The sequence below is a fragment of the Manacus candei genome, unplaced genomic scaffold (assembly GCF_025592945.1).
Source record: "Manacus candei isolate 608988 ecotype Guabito, Panama unplaced genomic scaffold, ASM2559294v1 h1tg000047l, whole genome shotgun sequence".
Lineage (NCBI taxonomy): Eukaryota > Metazoa > Chordata > Aves > Passeriformes > Pipridae > Manacus > Manacus candei.
Genome location: NW_026138095.1, coordinates 7,740,261 through 7,757,869, shown reverse-complemented (window position 1 = coordinate 7,757,869; position 17,609 = coordinate 7,740,261). Strand labels below are relative to the sequence as shown.

Genomic DNA, 17,609 nt, shown 5'->3' with positions numbered 1-17,609 from the left:
GGGTGTTGGGGAAGGTCCACACTGAGCAGTACTAATTGCATTGCTGTGTGCTTGCCCAGGCTGCTGCTTGATGGGGGCTGATCTTACAGTGATGATTTTTCTTGATTTGGTACCAAATGAATTGTAACTTCAACCATCCTGTGTCAAGGGTTATTGTAATGCCTTGTTAATTTTATGCATGTATGTTAAATGGGAATGGAAACATCTGAACGCTGGCAGTATGGCTTTTGTGGAGGATTAAAAGTACTTTTCTACAAACTGGGGAGTTTGTATGTTCCAGGTTAGCACAGTCTACACACACTCATTTACAAAGGGGCTGGCTTTTGTATGTGGATTCCAGGATTCCCAGTCCTGGAAAACTGATCTTATGGGGCTGGTCTTTAATTTGAAAGAGTGCAGTTACCTTTCCATTGCTGAAGTTGTGGATTTAGGGTGGATCTCATGGATTTCCAGGTTTTTGTGTAGTGGCTTGACACAATGGAATTGAGTCTCTGAACTATTTCATGGGCTTTGGGGAGGAGCACAAATTTCTCATAAGCCATAGCTGGAAAAAACCAAACAGCTTTATTTTTACAATGCATGTTTTAAGAATTAACTGCTTCCCAGAAATACACACAAGGTTTGCTGTAAACAGGACTGTTTTCTGCAGATCAGAACAGCTGAGTATCACCTTGTACTGGAACCTAAAGTGGAATAAACTGAAGTGCCCTCTGACTGTGCCAGTGAGATGATCATCATTTCAATTGTGTGCCTTCCTGGGAGAGACGAGCTGGCCAAGTGCTCCTTGTCTGCACCAAAGGAGTGTAGGGGAACGTGGATGCTCCTCAGGTTCCACTTGCAGAGCAGAGCCTCGATAGACCAGTCAGCACTGAGGGGAGGATATACAGCACGTGAAAATGTAACCCAAGGTTACAACTGCTGCAATAACTAACAGGCTGTCACCAAACTTCAGTACAGCACAGATGGGTTTGTAAGAGTTTTCTAGGCAACAGCAAATTGAGGGTTCTTGGATTACTTGGAGGTTTGGCTGCTTTTGCCTGCTACCCCCAGGATTTACTGGGCTAATAGCAGCCTCATGCACAGTAAGGAGCTTTTCTGAGTCAGAGCAGTGGTGCCTCTGAGAAGTTAACACTTGTCAAAAGCTGAGACAGGAATTAAGGTTTGAGTCCTAAATATGGAAAAGATTTTACCTTCGGACTTGATAAGTAGTCCAGAACTGAGCATGTGGATTCTTCTCCAGCAAGAAGTAAATTGTAGTTAAAATATCTTCAAAGTCTGTGCAGTTTGGGGAGATAAAGCAGTCTGGGTTAGTCTCTGGATTTCAGGTACAGAGAAATCTGTCCAGTTCTATGAAATGGGAATTAAAAATTTAAGCAAGCAGATTACATCTGTATGGGAGAACTGAGATAGAGGGTCTGAAGCACTTAGTTATTACTCCATTTTCTATTTCCCCTCAGTTGTATTTCTGACAGTTCAGAACTAGAATAACAAGGTCAGTAGCACAGTGTCACCTGATCCCTCCACAGTGTTCCCAGCATTACTTGGCCACCATCTCCTCGCCACTTGTCACAACCCAAAGATACCTGAGAGAGCATTAACATACCTTTGGGGTCAAAAAAGACATCTGAGCCTAAAATAATGTCTACAGGAGCAAGAGCGAGCAGCTCTGGCGACACGCGGCCCCAGGTGAGCCCGACGACGGGCACGTGTGGCAGGCGGTTGCTGAGGCAGCTGCGGCGGCAGCTCTGCAGGCAGCAGGGCAGCTCCTCGCTGTCCGACAGGGTCACCTGCGCGCCGCACCGGGCGGCCACCACGCCCGGCAGGCTCACACCGGCTCCGATCTGCAACCACAGCGTGTCCGTGGGGTCGGGCCCGCGGGCACCCGCGAGGTGTCGGGGTGCGGGCAGGGCCGTACCTCCAGCACTCGCCTGCCGGGCAGGCTCCGCCGCTGCGCCCACACGTACTGCGCCAGGACCACGGCGCTGGGCCACGCGTACAGCCCGTACTGCGAGTCCAGCACCTGCAACACACGGGGCGGGGCGCTGGGCCGGTGTTCCCAGGTACCCCCGCTATTCCCGGGGATGCCCGGCATTCCCGGCGTGCCCCGGCTGTCCCCGGTACCTCGGGCACACGCACGGCCAGCGCCGCCGGACCCTCCTCGAAGCGGTACCGCCGTGCGCGCCGCCGCGGCTCCGCCATGGAACCAATGGCGGGCGGACACGTGAGGGCGCCGGGCTGCGCCGGCCAATCGGCGCCTCCTTTCGCCGTGACGTCACGCGGAGCGCCGCTGCGGGTGACGATGGCGGCGCCTGCCCCGGGCACCGCTGGCACACCAGGCCGCGCCCGTCCGCACCGCCGCCCCACCGGGGCGCTGCGGGCGCCTCCGCGGGTCGGGGCCAGGAGAGCGGAAGAAGCCGGGTGATGCGCGGCCGGCCCGCCGCTGTCAGCAGAGCAGGAAGGGCGGAGCGCGGGCCCGCCGCGGGACGGGGAGCAGCGGCGGCGGGGGATCCCCGGGGCTGCCAAGGGCGCCCGCGCTCCCTCCGCGCTGCCCTTCCTCAACATGGCGGCGCGGGGGCGCCGCTTCCCCGGCCCCGGCCAATCAGCGTCGGGGCGTGGCGGAAACCGCGGCACAACCAGCCAATGGGAGCGCGGCAGGGGCGGGGCCGCGGTCACAGCGGCGGCACCGGGTGAAATTTCTGGAAGGTGCGGCCGGAACGGGGCCGGCACCGGGATCGGGATCCGGGGAAGGTGACGGCGGGCGGTGACGGCCCCCAGCACCGCCGCCGCCGTCATGAACCACAAGAGCAAGAAGCGGATCCGCGAGGCGAAGCGCAGTGCCCGCCCGGAGCTGAAGGACTCGCTGGACTGGACCCGCCACAACTACTGCGAGACCTTCCCCCTGAGCCCCGCCGCCTGCAAGGTCTGAGGGGAGAGAACGGTGGGAATGGGATGGGGGAGAATAGGGAGGGGGGTACGACTGGAGGAGTTCTGAAGGGAACGGAGGGCGCCTAAGAGACTTGGGGGGGACACGAGTGAGGGAATTGGAGGGAGTCCTGAGGGGAATAAGGAGGTCCTAAGGGAACGGGAAGGGGAAATGACCCTCTTGAGGGGGGACTGGGTGGCCTGAGAAGAATGAGGGTCAGAGGGGAAGGGTGCGGAAGGGGGGATGAAAGGATTGGAGTTGCCTGAAGGGGGAGTCTGAAGGGAAGGGGCCCTTTCCCGAGGCCGAGGTTGCCCCAGAGCTGGCGGGGCTCTCCGCTGTGAGGGGGGGTCCGGGAGGGGGAGGACAAGCAGCACCCACGGTTTTTTCCTCCCTCCACGTGGCGAGGGGTGCGGGGAGGTGCGGGCCCGCCGGGGTGGGATGGGCACCCATATAATTCCCTGGAGTCCTCCCTTGTGTCCTCAGGGGGTGGAATGCGGCAGTGGACGTGTCAGCCGAAAGGGCAGCGTGGCCTCGATGGGGAGCAGTGCCAAAGGCTTCGGGCTGCCCGTGACACTGGTGTGTGCGGGGAGCGGGCCAGGAGGAACAGGGCTGCAGCCTCGGGGAGCTTAAAATAACACGTAGGCAGCTCCGTCCCCTCGCGGTGTGTGAAACTCCCCCACTGGGAAGCGCGGTCCTAGGACGTCAGCCTGTCCTGATGTCTGTTCTGCTTCCCTCCCCGGTCTCACAGGATAACGTGGAGAGGGCAGATGCGCTTCAGCTGACGGTGGAGGAGTTCGTTGAGCGCTATGAAAAGCCTTACAAGCCCGTGGTGTTGCTGAACGCCCAGGTGGGCTGGTCTGCCCAGGAGAAGTGGACGCTGGAGCGGCTGAAACGCAAATACAGGAACCAGAAGTTCAAGTGTGGGGAGGACAATGACGGTTACTCTGTGAAGATGAAGATGAAGTACTACATAGAGTACATGGAAACCACACGTGATGACAGCCCCCTGTACATCTTTGACAGCAGTTATGGGGAGCACCCCAAGCGCAGGAAACTCCTGGAGGATTATAAAGTACCCAAATTCTTCACGGATGACCTCTTTCAGTATGCAGGGGAGAAACGGCGGCCACCCTACAGGTACAGTGCAGGAGCAGCAAGACAAAAAGGGCTATTTCTCACCTCCTTGGCTATTCCTGAATAGCTGTGATTGTCTCACATTAATTAAAAAAAAGTACAGCTTTAATTTGTCTCTTAAAATAAGAGTGTACATCTGTAATCAAGAGGAAGAGAAGATTTGTGTGTAACAAATTCTTGTTCTCCCACCAGAGCTGCTACAAGTTTATGGTGTTTTTTCCTTTTTTTTACCCTTTTTGTTAAGTCAGTTTACATCACTTCTTAGATTTTTTAAAATCTACATAGTTACTGAAAGATATGAAGATTGGTTTCTTGCTCTGTGTGCCTTCTGGCTCTCAAATTTTAAGTACCTCAGGACTGGCTCCTGGGTTTTGCACCAGTGGCTTATGTACAGTGTGGAATTTTGTTTAATTACGAGTCAGTCCTTTTAAGGTAAAGATCTTAAACTAGATTAGGATCTAGTGTAGGACTAGTTCTTAGCTTTCCTTCAGATGATTTTGAGAGAGAACAATATTTTACATCCATGTAGTCTTTTCAACTCTATTTTTTCTTCAGATTGGAAAAGGATTGAAACAACTCTTCATTCATGGATTCAAATGCAACGACCTTGTATTTTCACTGTTAGATATAAAAGCCATTTCTCTCTATGTTGATGCAACACTTTATAGCAGTATGAGCGTGAGTTGAACCCTCCTAAGTAATTAAAGTCTTTACAGCAACATTATAATTGTCAGACAATGCCTTTTGCCCTCTGAGTGACACGAGGCTCTGATGTGGTTTATTTAAATAAAACAGAACAAGTCATGAATAATGTACTTCCCTCTGCACTCTCTCACGTGTCTGTAGTCCAGTTGTGCTTTTGCAGGAGTGAAGCAGGAGCTTAATTCCATTTAAGATCACTGAAGTGGGCGTTTTTACAGTGTTGTAGCAGGTGCTTTTTATAAAGCTCTTCTAAGAACGTACTACTGTGATTGAACACAAAAGCACAGTATCTGTAGTAGAAGCTGAATACACTTACAGGACTGAGAATCATTTATCCAAGTTACAGGTAAACAAGATAATCTGGTTGTGATTCATTTATATTGGTGTCTCTCTCCCCCACACCCTCCCCACCTACATGCACATGCTGAGCCTCTTTGTGATCTTGGTATTCACATTTCTTGTACTTTGTTCAGGAAAATGTGGGTTTGTTTCAGGCTGTTAGTGTTTTTTTGAGAGATGAGTGGTGCACAAGAGAGCACACTGATGCCTTCTGGAATCAGAGGGTTCATCTGGGTACAGAAATGGATGAAGAGTGCCCAGAACTTTCAGAGCATAATTGAAAATCTGACAGGAAATGGTACAAATCATATGATGAGGATATGACCTGTACAGGTTGGCCTCTGAATTGAGAGGTGTGTGATAGTGTGTAGACCTTAAAGTAAGAATTGGTGCTGTTCAGAGCATTTTTATTGGTGTTGTTCCTCTCTAAAATAAAGACAGTAATTTTTGGAAGCCATTGGCTGAAGCAGCTCTTTTAGTTTGGGGAGAGGGGTTGGGGTTTGCTTTCAGATTGAATTTAGGAGACAAGAAGTTTTTAACTGTAAATTTGATGTCTTGTGGCAAATTGGGCTTTGTTCATTGTAAGTTAATTGCCTGTAGGAAGATGCTGGTAAATGACAGTGTTGCTAAATAAGGGTTTTAAAACCTGCATGTGTAGATTCAGGTTATTGTCAGGAAAATGGTATTGAGCAGTGCATCTGTCTGTGCCAGTCAGATCTCCGTGAGTTTAATGTTTTCTGTCTTCTTAGTGAAAGCCTTGACTGTTCTGCTTGTGGTTTAACCAGCTTTCCAAGGCTAATATGAATCTGAAGAGTGAGCTGACAATAGAAATTACAAACACCTGCTTGTTTACAGCTCCTTTGTGAAGAAGGAAGAAAGCAGCTTGATAATCAAACCTACAGTCCTACAATTGGTGCTGGCAAATGATCCTTGACGACCAGCTTGATTTACACCTGCACTGGAAAGGGCAGATGGAGAACTTGCTGATTTCCAATATTTTCTGAACCTCTGCACTCCCGTTGCTGGGCATCACCTGCCTGTCAGCCACACCATGGAGGGATCCTGCTGTTGCTCTAATTTCTATACTCTCTGCTACCAATCAAGCATTTATTGCCATTTTTATCTCTTGATGCCTGGTGTTAAGTCACCTCACGCTGCTTTTTCTAGAGTAGATCTTACTGCTCCGTTAAGGGGAAATGAGCAGCTGAAGGTGCTGCTGCAGTTGAACAGATAGAGTAGATAAAGTCCTCTTTTGGAGAAATAAACCTTAAAAGTGGGAAATGGGAATATCCACCACAAATCCTGAACGGTCGCTGGGGAACAAACTCCATGTAGTCAAATGCTGGAATGAAAAGCCTGTTGTGACCAGAAGGCACAGAAAGAGGCCAGGGTTGCGTAACTTGTTCTGTTCCTTGTGTTGCCTTCTGTTTGTTCCTCATTGTTCTGCAGTTCTGGATCTGCTTGAGCAGCAAATTTTAGAAAACTGTAGGAGAATCCCCCTGCCTAGATCCTAACACAGGCTGTTGTGACCTAACAGCATTCATTACCCTTGAAATCACTATATGTTGTACTGAAGAAATGTTTAAACCAAAATGCAGCTATGAAATATAAAAACTTATCTTTGCTTTCTTATCCTGCAGTCATTCGTGTTGGTTTTTAGGTTAAACTCCCGTTGTATCTTTTTGCTGTAGTGTGAATCTAACAAAATCAGGAACGTAAATGAAAGAATTGTAACTATTTTGATTTCTAACTGTCTAACGTGAAGGAAGGGAGCTACTTGCTTGCTCTGTGACTAAAGGACTTTCTTTATTCCCATGCAGATGGTTTGTGATGGGCCCACCTCGATCTGGAACAGGAATTCACATCGATCCCTTGGGAACCAGTGCGTGGAATGCCTTAGTCCAGGGACATAAGCGTTGGTGCCTGTTCCCAACCAGCACTCCCAGAGAGCTCATCAAAGTGACTCGAGAAGAGGGAGGGAACCAGCAGGACGAGGCAATCACTTGGTTCAACGTCATCTACCCTCGGACACAGCTTCCCACCTGGCCCCCCGAATTCAAACCCCTGGAAGTCTTACAGAAACCAGGCGAGACAGTCTTTGTGCCAGGTGTGTACAAATCTCTCCAGCAGGGAAATCTGGGAGAGAAAAGCGTATTTTTAATGTATTCATGTGTTACAGAGGTGAAGAGAGTATTTCAGCTTTTTTATACAGCCCATCTCTTACAAATAAACTCTCCTGAGCTCTTTCAAAAGGGATACATAGTGCAATGCTTGTTTTGAGGCTATCCAGTTATTTTTGGAATGTCCCAAAATGTGTATGGCCTGTGGCATGGGATTGCATGTGGTACAGATGACAAAACAAGTGGGACTTGAGTGGCAGCATCACAGAAATGTGATCCTGTACTAAATTGCAGTAACAGGAAACTGTCTGGGCATAAAATAAGAAGTATTTGAGTACCAATAACTGTTAGACAAAAATGTTTGAGTTCACATACACTGTAGCAAATTCATGACTGAATTTTGTAGCCTGGTTAGTTTGACTGCATATGAATTTTTCTTAGCTGTGGGAAATGAACTACTTAAAGGCACTTGACACCTTCCACCTGCCTCTCTGTGGTTATGTTTCATCTTGCATTTGAAATCAAAAGCTAAAGAAAGCTCTCCTAAGGATGCCCTTCTCTTTGAGTGGCTGCCCACTCTGTGCCCATTGTAACTGGGAGGGGAGGTGGTGGTGGATGAACACGTGAGCTCAGTGCCAAATTCTAAGCTCTGAATCTTGCTTCATTTTAGTGCAGAACAGCCCTTAGCTTCTGTCCACATTGCTTGTCTCTAACATACAGCTGACTTCACGTGTGAAGAGTGCCTTGTGATTGTCTTGGCACTTATTAGTGACTCCTCAGTGTACCTTCTGTTAAGAGTTTGTAGCTGTCGGGTTCCATTAAACTGTTCCCTTAGTCTTTTATGAGACTATAAGTGGGTTGTAAGAACTTCACTGTCTATTTTTATCCAGTGTGGGGAAACGATTTTGCGTCTATTTTTAAATGAAAGGTTAGTCTGTAGTCATAAGAACCTTACAAAACCAGCGTGGAAAGTGCTCTCCAGCTGGACAGAAAGGGCCTCTGTGCTGTCTGGGTTACAATGGCTCCTGCTGTTAAATAAACCATCAGTAGCCAGTGTATTGCTGTCAAGTCAGATCTTTTTGTGAGCTGGGTAATTTGGTCAGAGTGTGGAGCAGCCTTCTGTAACAAAACCTGTCAAGCACTGGAGTGAGAGCTGAAATTAGCCTGAGGAAAGGTAACGTGGTGGCAAACTTGCCTGGGTAGGGGGAAGTAATGTCCAGTTTCTACCTGCACTATGGGAAAAGTGTTCTTGGCTGTTTCTTGAACTTGCTCTCTGCCATGTAGCCAGCAGTGGTCATTGGTGTTGTGTTTTAGGTGGCTGGTGGCATGTTGTTCTCAACCTTGACACGACTATTGCCATCACACAAAACTTTGCCAGCTGTACCAACTTCCCCGTGGTGTGGCACAAGACGGTGAGAGGGAGACCCAAACTGTCACGGAAATGGTACAGGTGAGAGGTTTGGTGGCTTTCTTTTCATGTTCTCTATTTGAAACAAAACCTAAAAATACCCATTTACACACAGTGTTACAGTTCAAAGGCTAACCCTGAAATTTCAACTGTGTTTAGGATCCTAAAGCAGGAACATCCTGACTTGGCAGCCTTGGCTGATTCAGTTGACCTGCAGGAATCTACTGGTATTGCTTCCGACAGTTCGAGTGATTCTTCCAGTTCCTCAAGTTCCAGCTCCTCAGACTCTGATTCAGAGGTAATGCTTTTTACTGCAATAAGTGATCCATAGTCTGAAATTATATTGCTTTTTCCATACCTGATCATGTGTCCTGATCCTAATTTTCCTGTCTTATGGAAGAAATTAATGGAAAGCACCTAAACAAATCTACACTGTGGAGGAGCCTGTGGTCTTAGCAGGTTCTGTTTGCTGAAGTCTCTCTGTGTTGCTAAATGGATTTGGTTTGTTTGATCTGTGTCTGCATTATATATGAATCTGTCACTCATTTAGCTAAGCCATGCTTTGTAAAATGGCTGCAAAATGAATGTTCTAAAAATGGGGAGGAGGAACAAGATCCAAAACAGATCAGTTATGACAGGGGATTCTTCTAGGCACCTAAATCTATCAGGAGCCTCTGAGTCTGCTCTTGGAAGATGAGATCCTTCAAGGATCCAAAAGGAACACATTCACATTGTCTTGCCCCAGTCAGCTTTAGTCAGTGATGAAATCTAAGAACGTTCCTGATCCCGATTTTTTTAAGCACTTAATTTGAAATTTGTTTCACGTGTTTAACCTCAAATAGCACCTTCTTTGAACGTGGATTATTCGGGGTTGCTGAGGCAGCTCTGACGGTGAATTCCACAGCACAAATTCTGAATTCTGGTTTCATCTTTCCACTCTTCAGTGTGACTCTGGCTCCGAGACAGAGGGGATGATGCACCGGAGGAAAAAGCGGAGGACGTGCAGCATGATGGGGAACGGGGACACAACCTCCCAGGACGACTGTGTGAGCAAAGAGCGCAGCTCCTCCAGGTGACCAGATGGCATCTGTTGTTTTTAAACAAGCACAAGACAGAGGCAGAGCTGGCAGACTTCAGATAGGTGATTCCTCAGGACAGAGGGACGGAGAGCAAGGGATTCCTTACAGGACATAAAGCAGTTGGCCAGTGGTATTATCTTCCCTCCATGAGTTATTTTAATTGCTTCAAATGGAAAACTAATATTCTTGATATTTTTTAAAACTAGGGGTTTTATTTAATAAACAGTTTATTTCTTTTCCTAGTTGTCTGTTTTAATAGAGGTAAGGATTTGATTTTATTTTTGCTTAGTGGTCTGAGAGGTGGAATGTTTTAACTGTGCTCTTCAGAGAGCACAAATGAATAGTGAACAGTTAAAGATGAGGAATGGTCAGGCAGGAGTCAGATTTCCCTGCCTTGTTCAAACAGAAAACCTTCAAGTAGTTGTACGGTTTTTCTTATTGTTGCCTTGATTATTTCAATTTGATCCACTGTTTTATGTGTTAAAGGCAAAACTCATCCAAAATTCCAAATGTCTGTGTTTATATTTCAAATTAATAAATAAATGACAAGCAAGTTTCAGTCAGTCTGGAAGGAGGGAACATTAATATTGCAGAACCAAGAATAGGTATGCTTTGGGTAAAGTTGCTGAAGAAGGCAGTTCTCTGGACTTGCCAGGTTGAAAACAGTGGGACACTGGGAATCTGGGGGTATGCTGCAGGGAAGAACTTAGACATTCTCTGCTGAATGAAGCATTTTTCTCATGTAGCAGAGGCTTGCCAAAATTCTTAAGCAAATTCCTTGCGGCTTGGTTGCTGGACTGGCTGCCTGCCTGCAGTAGGGTGCTGGCTAGTTCCTGAGCTGTTGGATGCTGCAGGTTTGGCATGGATGCAAGTGCTGTGGTGACTTACTGTGTGGCCTGCTAAAGGTGGTGTGCAGCAGTAATTTACCTGAGGAATTCCATATTCCCAGCATTATGCCTGAATTCCCAGTGTAGGGTCCTGCCTGAAGTCCTGTGTGCTCCTGTACTGCTCTCTTGTTTTCAGGAGTTGCTCGTAACTGAATACAATTGAATTACAAGTACAGAGCATCATTAAACGTTGGGGAGAACTGTACTGACTGCTTGTTTTGCCCTGGAGGTTTTCACAATTTGTTTGTTACGACATTGTCAAATCCCATTTCAGCAGCCAGTGTGACTCCAGGCAGGGAACAAGCAGCAGGAGAGAACAAACCTTACTGCAGACCCTGGTTTAGAAAAAAACCTGTAAAAACGCAGATCTGTTCTTCTGAAAACCCTGTGCATTTTTAAATTGTTTGCAGTTCAAATTTTAAACTGAATACCTTAAATATTAAAAATTAGCACCTTGTCTAGAACATTTGCTTCCTGGGTTTCACTGTTCTTCCTCCTGCGTGTTGATTGCGAGGGTGGGTGGGCGTTCTGTTCCAGCTGTGTGATGGATTAGTTGATAGAAACGCTTCCAAACATGAAACCTTACCCTGCTTGCACAGTTCTGGAGAAAGAAATAAGCCTGAAATTAATCTGCATGCTGCGATCTCGTGCCCTGATATGAGGGGAATGCTCAAAGGCAGTTGTACCTTCTTTTGACAGGATTAGGGAATCTTGCGGAGGCCGCAGCTACCCCTGAGCGATAACACCACCCGATCGAAGCTCCGTTAGCAGCCAGCCAGCTCTGTTCTACCCCCTCCTGCTTCTGTTTCTCACAGTCCTTACGTTTTTGTCACTCTTCCTCGATCCAGACATCTTGTCTTCGTTATGTGCTGTCCAAGGTTGGCTCCTGAGTAGCTTGTAGGGGAATGCCCCACCACGTCCTTGTGCAATGCTTTGTCCCCCCTGCGCCCCGGGTGAGTGCACTATAACCCAGCTGTGGGCAAGGACACGCCGAGTGTTTAATGGGTCACGCAACTGGCAAGGAAGACAACGGTCAGTTTTTAAAGAACTGTTTTTAAAACCAGCAGGTAAATAAAAGCCTGCCTTGCTTTGACACTGTCATATGTTTACATGTTGTCCTGTACACTTGAGGAAAGGAACACCAGCCCTGTTGGCCTAATGGGAACGTCCGGCGGATCTTGCACCGGAATTTCGGGAAGAAGGAGAAAGAAATTAGCTTCTGCAAGAACTGAGCTGTGGAAAATGGGTCTTTGGATCTTATCCTGCTGCAGGAGAACGTTGCTGTCGGGGCTGGTGCTTCCGACTTTGGGTCACATAAAATCACAGAATATGCTGAGTTGGAAGGGACCCATCAGGATCATCGAGTCCAACTCCTGGCCCAGCACAGGACACCCCAAGTGTCACACCATGTGCCTGAGAGCATTGTCCAAACGCTTCTTGAACACAGACAGGCTTGGTTCTGTGACCACTTCCCTGGGGAGCCTGTTCCAGTGCTCAACCACCCTCTGGGTGAAAAACCTGGTTGTGATATCCAACCTAAACCTCCCCTGACTCAGCTCCAGCCATTTCCTCGAATCCTGTCACTGGTCACAAGAGTGAAGAGATCAGTGCCTGCCTCTCTGCTGCCCCTCGAGAGGATGTTGAAGACCCCAGTGAGGTCTCCGCTCAGTCTCCCCCAGGCTGAACAAACCAAGTGACCTCAGCTGCTTCTCATAAGGCTTCTCCTCCAGTCCCTTCACCATCCTCATGGCCCTCCTTTGGATGCTCTCTAACAGCTTAACATCTTTTTTCTGTTGTGTTCCCCAAACTGCCCCAATGTTGCAGGTGAGGCCGCCCCAGGGCAGAGCAAAGCAGAACAATCCCCTCCCTGGCCCAGCCAGTGATGCTGGGCCTGATGCCCCCAGGACAGGGGGCATTGGCCCTCCTGGCTGCCAGGGCACTGCTGACTCATGGCCAACTGGCCACTCACCAGGACCCCCAGGGCTGTTTCCCAGCACTGCTTTCCAGCCTCTCATTCCCCAGTCTATACACACAGCCAGGGTTGTTTACCCTGTCCCAGGTGCAGAATCCAACACTTCCCCTTGCTGGACTTCACTCGGTTGGTGATTGCCCAGCCCTCCAATTTGTCAAAGTCTGGTGTCATCAGCAAACTTGCTCAGTATTCTTTTGAGTCCTGTGTCCAGGTCATTAATGAAGATGCTGAAGAACACTGGGCTGAGAATGGAGCCCTGTGGAACCCCAGTAGTGACTGATGCCAGCCTGATGTCACCCCAGTCACTGTCCCCCTCTGTGCCCAACCAGTGAGCCAATTGCTCACCCATCCTGTAACACAGTTATCCAGCTGTGGGCTGGACAGTTTGTCCAGAAGGATCCTGGCAGAGACGGTCTCAAAAGCTTTGCTGAAGTCCAAAAAGATTCCATCTACATGCTTCCCTTGATCAGCTAGGTGGGTTACCCTGTCGTACAAGGAAATCAGGTTCAACAAACAGGACTTTCCTCTCCTGAAGCCCTGCTGGCTGTGACCAATGACTGTGTTGTCTTTCAGGTGTTTTTCAATACCTCCCAGAATAATCTTCTCCATAACTTTACCAGGCACTGAAGTGAGACTGACAGGCCTGTAGTTTCTGGGACAACATTCACCAGCTTCCAGTCAGCTGAGACCTCTCCATATTCCAAAGGCTGCTCAAAAATCATCGAGAAAGGTTTTGTGATGACATCAGCAGTTCCTTGAGGAATCCCATCAGGCCCCATAGATTTGTAGGGATCCAGATGGAGCAGCAGATCCCACACAGTTTCAGGATCAGCTGGGAGTTGATCATTCTCACAGTCATGGTCCTCCAGCTCAGGGCACTGAGACCCCCTTGGTCCGTCATCTGTGTTGAAGACAGAGGCAAAGAAAGTGTTAAACACCTCTGTCTTGTCCATGTCCCTATTTGGGAGGGGACCACCCCCATCCTGGAAGGGCTGATATTATTTCTCCATTGCCTTTTGCCATTAATGTATTTGAAAAAACTTTTTATTGCCCCCCACATTTCCAGCAGCCTCAAACCCCGTTGAGCTTTGGCCACACAAATTTTCTCCCTACAATGACAAGCAGCATCTCTGTTCTTCCTGTGTCACCTGACCTTGCTTCCACTGGGCACACACCTTCCTTTTTCATGTTACTTCCAAGAGCAGATCCCTGTTCAGCCAAGGAATGGAGGGTGGTGTGAATGCTTCCAGCACTGAAGCATCTTCAGCGGAGGTGACCACCAACCTGAAGCATCTTTTGTGGTCTTAATCTGCGTGCTCCATGCACACACCTGAGGTGCAACACCTTAACCAGCACCTGGCCATTCACTTTTGCTCTGTGTCTGTTATGATGACAGGTAACAAAGCTGCACTAGCACCTCGTGACAGGAAACTCAGAGCAGGAGAATCCTGGAGTTTCTTGCACAACAAAAACTGGGGGAAAAGTCAGCATTTGCCAGTAATTACCATCCTTCGTGTGCAGGTGTAATATTTAGCACAAGGCAACTGCTGGCAAAGTCTGACTCTTACTTACATGATCACAGCAGTTGCTGGGCTTTAAATACCCAGCAGTTCTGGGGCCATGGGCAGTTCACATCCCTAAATGGCTTTTCTTTGAGGTTGTGGGTTCAGATGTTTCTGAAACTTGCAGTGCCAATTTTAAAGGACTGGGAGGGGGATGTATTGTTGTTCTATGCTTTTTGAAAATGCAGTGTGTTGCTTCAGTCTGTGTAGGTGCATTTGTATTATGCCTGGTGAAGCTCTCGTCCCCAAGGGATCTGTTGGAGCTGCTGGTTTTGGTTTTTTAGCAGGCATGTCTGTCTGGCTCAAGGTGTGCTGCAAGGAAATCTGAACAGCACAGGCAGAAGCTGTCTGAGTTGGGTGCTCTTCCAGGGGTGCTCTCCTGAGCCCTAGGAGGTGGTTATAGGATCTCACTTTACTGGGAGAGGAAACTTGACAGCAGAAGTGCCGTGTGTGTTGTAAACATGTAATAATGCCCAGGCACTGATTAAAGAGCAGATTGGCAGCCTCAGCTGTGACTTTCTTACACATGTTGGGTCTGATGGAACTTGGAGCAATGCTTGTCTGGGTTTTCTGATCTTTTTTAGCCTTGTCTTTTCCTATTTAAACACTCACTCCCTTCTTGGAGACCTGGCCATATCCTGTTGTATAAGGGAATCCTAAATATGTTTGTCAGGATCTCTGTTTTTGACTCTTCTGTGCCAGTCAGTTTGTGTAGGAGCAGTGTGGTGGCAGGGAAATGGTGAGAGGGAAGTTTTTTTGGTACACTTGAGCTGTCCAGATTCCCAAATTTTTTGTGATGACCAGGCATAAGCGAGCACCGCTCTGTGCACTGTGCACATTGTTCCACAAAATTACTTTATTTAAAAAAAAAAAAACAATTTCTCAAACTACTGGTGTTTCTGGCCAGGGCAAAACAGCCTGGGAGCCTGCACAATCTTTGTGTGTCTTCTCAGAGCAGGCTGCAGCTGCTGCCTTTTTGGAAGAATGTGGGGCCTGGAGAAGCAAAGGCTCACAAGGATCAGCTCTGCCACAGCAAGGGGAGTCCTTGGAGAGCTGTCCCCTGCCCGCTGTGGTGGCTGGGCAGCACCTCAGTGAGATGCAGTTGCATTTGGCATGTGTGATTCAGTTCTGCAGTCTTAAAATCTTACATGTGTGTGAACACCTGAGCCCTGTGCTGGGAAAGCCACACGTCTGCCTCTGGAAGCACAGTGGGAAGATCAGAGTGCAGAGCATTCTTCCACGCCTGTGAACTCTTCCATGGTGTGAAATAACACAGTTTCAGATGAAGCCTGTGTTGGTCTGACACCCCTCACAGAAAAGCAGCATTTGCAATGGACTGCAGGACATTGTGATACCAGCAACACTCTCCTGAGTGCTCCACAGGGCGCTTCCTGCCGTGAAACAGTATTTGTTCAGGCTACCTGGGAATCAGGACTCTGGGATCTCCAGTTCTTCCACTTACGGCTTTTGTCTCGGCCAAGTTGGTGAGATTCTGCCTTTGAGCAGTGAGGAAAATCCCTACCTCACAGGGGTGTTGTGAGGCTGAACTGTAATTACTGTGTGAGATGCTTTGAAGTCATCCACCCACAAAAAGTGTTCCATTCATCCCGAGCAACCTGAGACTTCTGAGCCTCGTGGTAGCTCTTTACAGTGGAAAACATTGGGGATGTTGTTCAGCTCTCCTGGCCACGTGGTGTTCTGTGGTGGCCCTTCCAGAATTGCTGGTGGCACATAAACTGTAACAGAACAAGGCTTTTTGTTTTCACCAGGGTTGAACTGTTGCTGTTTCATGGCCTGCTCTAAACAGCAGGTCCTGCTAGAGCAGGATTTGTTTTTAAATAGGACTAGATTAAATTCTCTCTCATCAGGGAGTCAGCCTCGCTGGCCTTACAGGAAGGGGGTGAGCTGGTGCTTCCCAGGCCCTCATTCCAGGCTGGATAAGTGAGGAACAAAGCTAAAAACTGTTCTCCCTTTGTGCCTAGCTCCGTGCTTGTGGGAGGCTGACTGGGGACAGTGGGGTTTGTGCTCTCACTTCTCCAGGCTTGTGCTTCTTGGGGCATCCATGTCTGTTGTTCCAAACCCTGTGCTTTTGTATCCTGTAGAGCCCCTGGATGCAGCTGGTCCAGCACCCAGACCCCGTGGGCCCCTCATTTCCTTGAGCCCCAGAGCAGCTCTGCCTCAGTGCCCTGGGCCTCAGGAGGCTGCCCTGTCCCCTGGGGATGGGCTGGGAGCCTTGGGCTGGGTTTGGACTGTGACCTTTGTCCTGCCTGCTCTGGGAAGGGTGGAGGGATGTGGGAGCTCTGACCATGCTGTTGGGTCTGGTGACCGACACAGGCTGTGACAGTTCAGGAGGAAACAAACACACGCTCGGTCAGACCCGCAGATGTGAACAAGAGGCTCCAGTCCCAGCACCTGTTCCCTGCACAAGTGCTGTGGGAGCAGGTGACGCTGAGGAAGCGCTGGCAGACCTTCCTCCCCTTTCCAGCTCATGTGTACTGGCTCCAGTTTGTCTTCTCAGTTACATTAAACCTCTCCAAGTGCTTAGAAGAAAGACAGCAACCTCTTTCATAATTGACCCCGACCCTTCTCCTCCCTGAATCCCCAGCCATCGTGGGGTGGGAAGCAAGACTGTTGGCTGAATCCAGTCTGAAATGCCTGTGTGGGCTCATTGTACCAGGAGGTTTTTGGCATCCCCCTTGCAAAGGGGGGGGGAGGAAAGTGTTACCCATTCATGTGACAGTCCCACTGTCAGCTCCAAGCCCTGCCACTGCCCTTTAGCTGCTTTTATCACCCATCCAGCAGAGCTGGGATACTTGTCTTGTTCGGATGATTGTGGTTTTGCTTTTTATTTTAAATAAAATCAGTTATTTTGCATTATCCTGTCAACTGGTCACTTCTTTTCATATCATGGAAGTTACCAGACTGTACCACCTGCTCTTTGCCCCTGCCCTGCCCTCCCAGGTCTGTATAACAAGATGCTTTTGTGTTGTATTTCTGGTGCCACCTCACAGTGGCGAGAGGGAGATTCATGTTCCAGGTGTTGTGTGTTGATTTTGGAGGGCCACCAAGTTGATAAGAGGGATGGAGCACTTCCATGAGGAAAGGGTGAGAGAATTGGGATTGTTCAGCCTGGAGAAGAGAAGCTTCAGGGTGACCTAAATGCAGACTTCCAGTACCTGAAGGGAGCTATGAGAAAGACGGAGAGAAGCTATTTACGAGGGCCTGGAGTGACAGGATGAGGGAGAATGGCTTCAAACAAAGAGAGTAGGTTTAGATTAGATATTAGGATGAAATTCATGACTGTGAGGGTGGTGATGCCCTGCTGCACATTGCCCAGAGAAGCTGTGGCTGCCCCATCCCTGGAAGTGTTCAAAAACAGGTTGGATGGGGCTCTGAGCAACCTGGGATAGTGGAAGGTGCCCCTGCCCATGTCAGGGGGGTTGGAATGAGATGGTTTTCAAGGTCTTTTCCAACCCAAACCAT

At 48.7% G+C, this 17,609-nt stretch overlaps 2 protein-coding genes across 2 annotated transcripts; one reads left to right on the top strand and one right to left on the bottom strand.

The window, feature by feature from the left end:
* Nucleotides 1–545: 545 nt before the first annotated feature.
* Nucleotides 546–2,335, bottom strand: METTL23 (methyltransferase like 23). The gene is made up of 5 exons (XM_051797886.1): nucleotides 2,122–2,335; nucleotides 1,916–2,020; nucleotides 1,604–1,841; nucleotides 1,191–1,275; nucleotides 546–868 (listed from the first exon to the last, which is right to left on the bottom strand). The coding sequence occupies exons 1-5, from the start codon at nucleotides 2,197–2,199 to the stop codon at nucleotides 667–669; spliced, it is 708 nt and encodes a 235-aa protein (XP_051653846.1). The 5' UTR covers nucleotides 2,200–2,335; the 3' UTR covers nucleotides 546–666.
* Nucleotides 2,336–2,664: 329 nt separating this feature from the next.
* Nucleotides 2,665–17,003, top strand: JMJD6 (jumonji domain containing 6, arginine demethylase and lysine hydroxylase). Its single transcript, XM_051797872.1, has 7 exons — nucleotides 2,665–2,920; nucleotides 3,672–4,060; nucleotides 6,919–7,205; nucleotides 8,533–8,668; nucleotides 8,786–8,924; nucleotides 9,571–9,698; nucleotides 11,292–17,003. The coding sequence occupies exons 1-7, from the start codon at nucleotides 2,792–2,794 to the stop codon at nucleotides 11,326–11,328; spliced, it is 1,245 nt and encodes a 414-aa protein (XP_051653832.1). The 5' UTR covers nucleotides 2,665–2,791; the 3' UTR covers nucleotides 11,329–17,003.
* The last annotated feature ends 606 nt before the right edge of the window (nucleotides 17,004–17,609 follow it).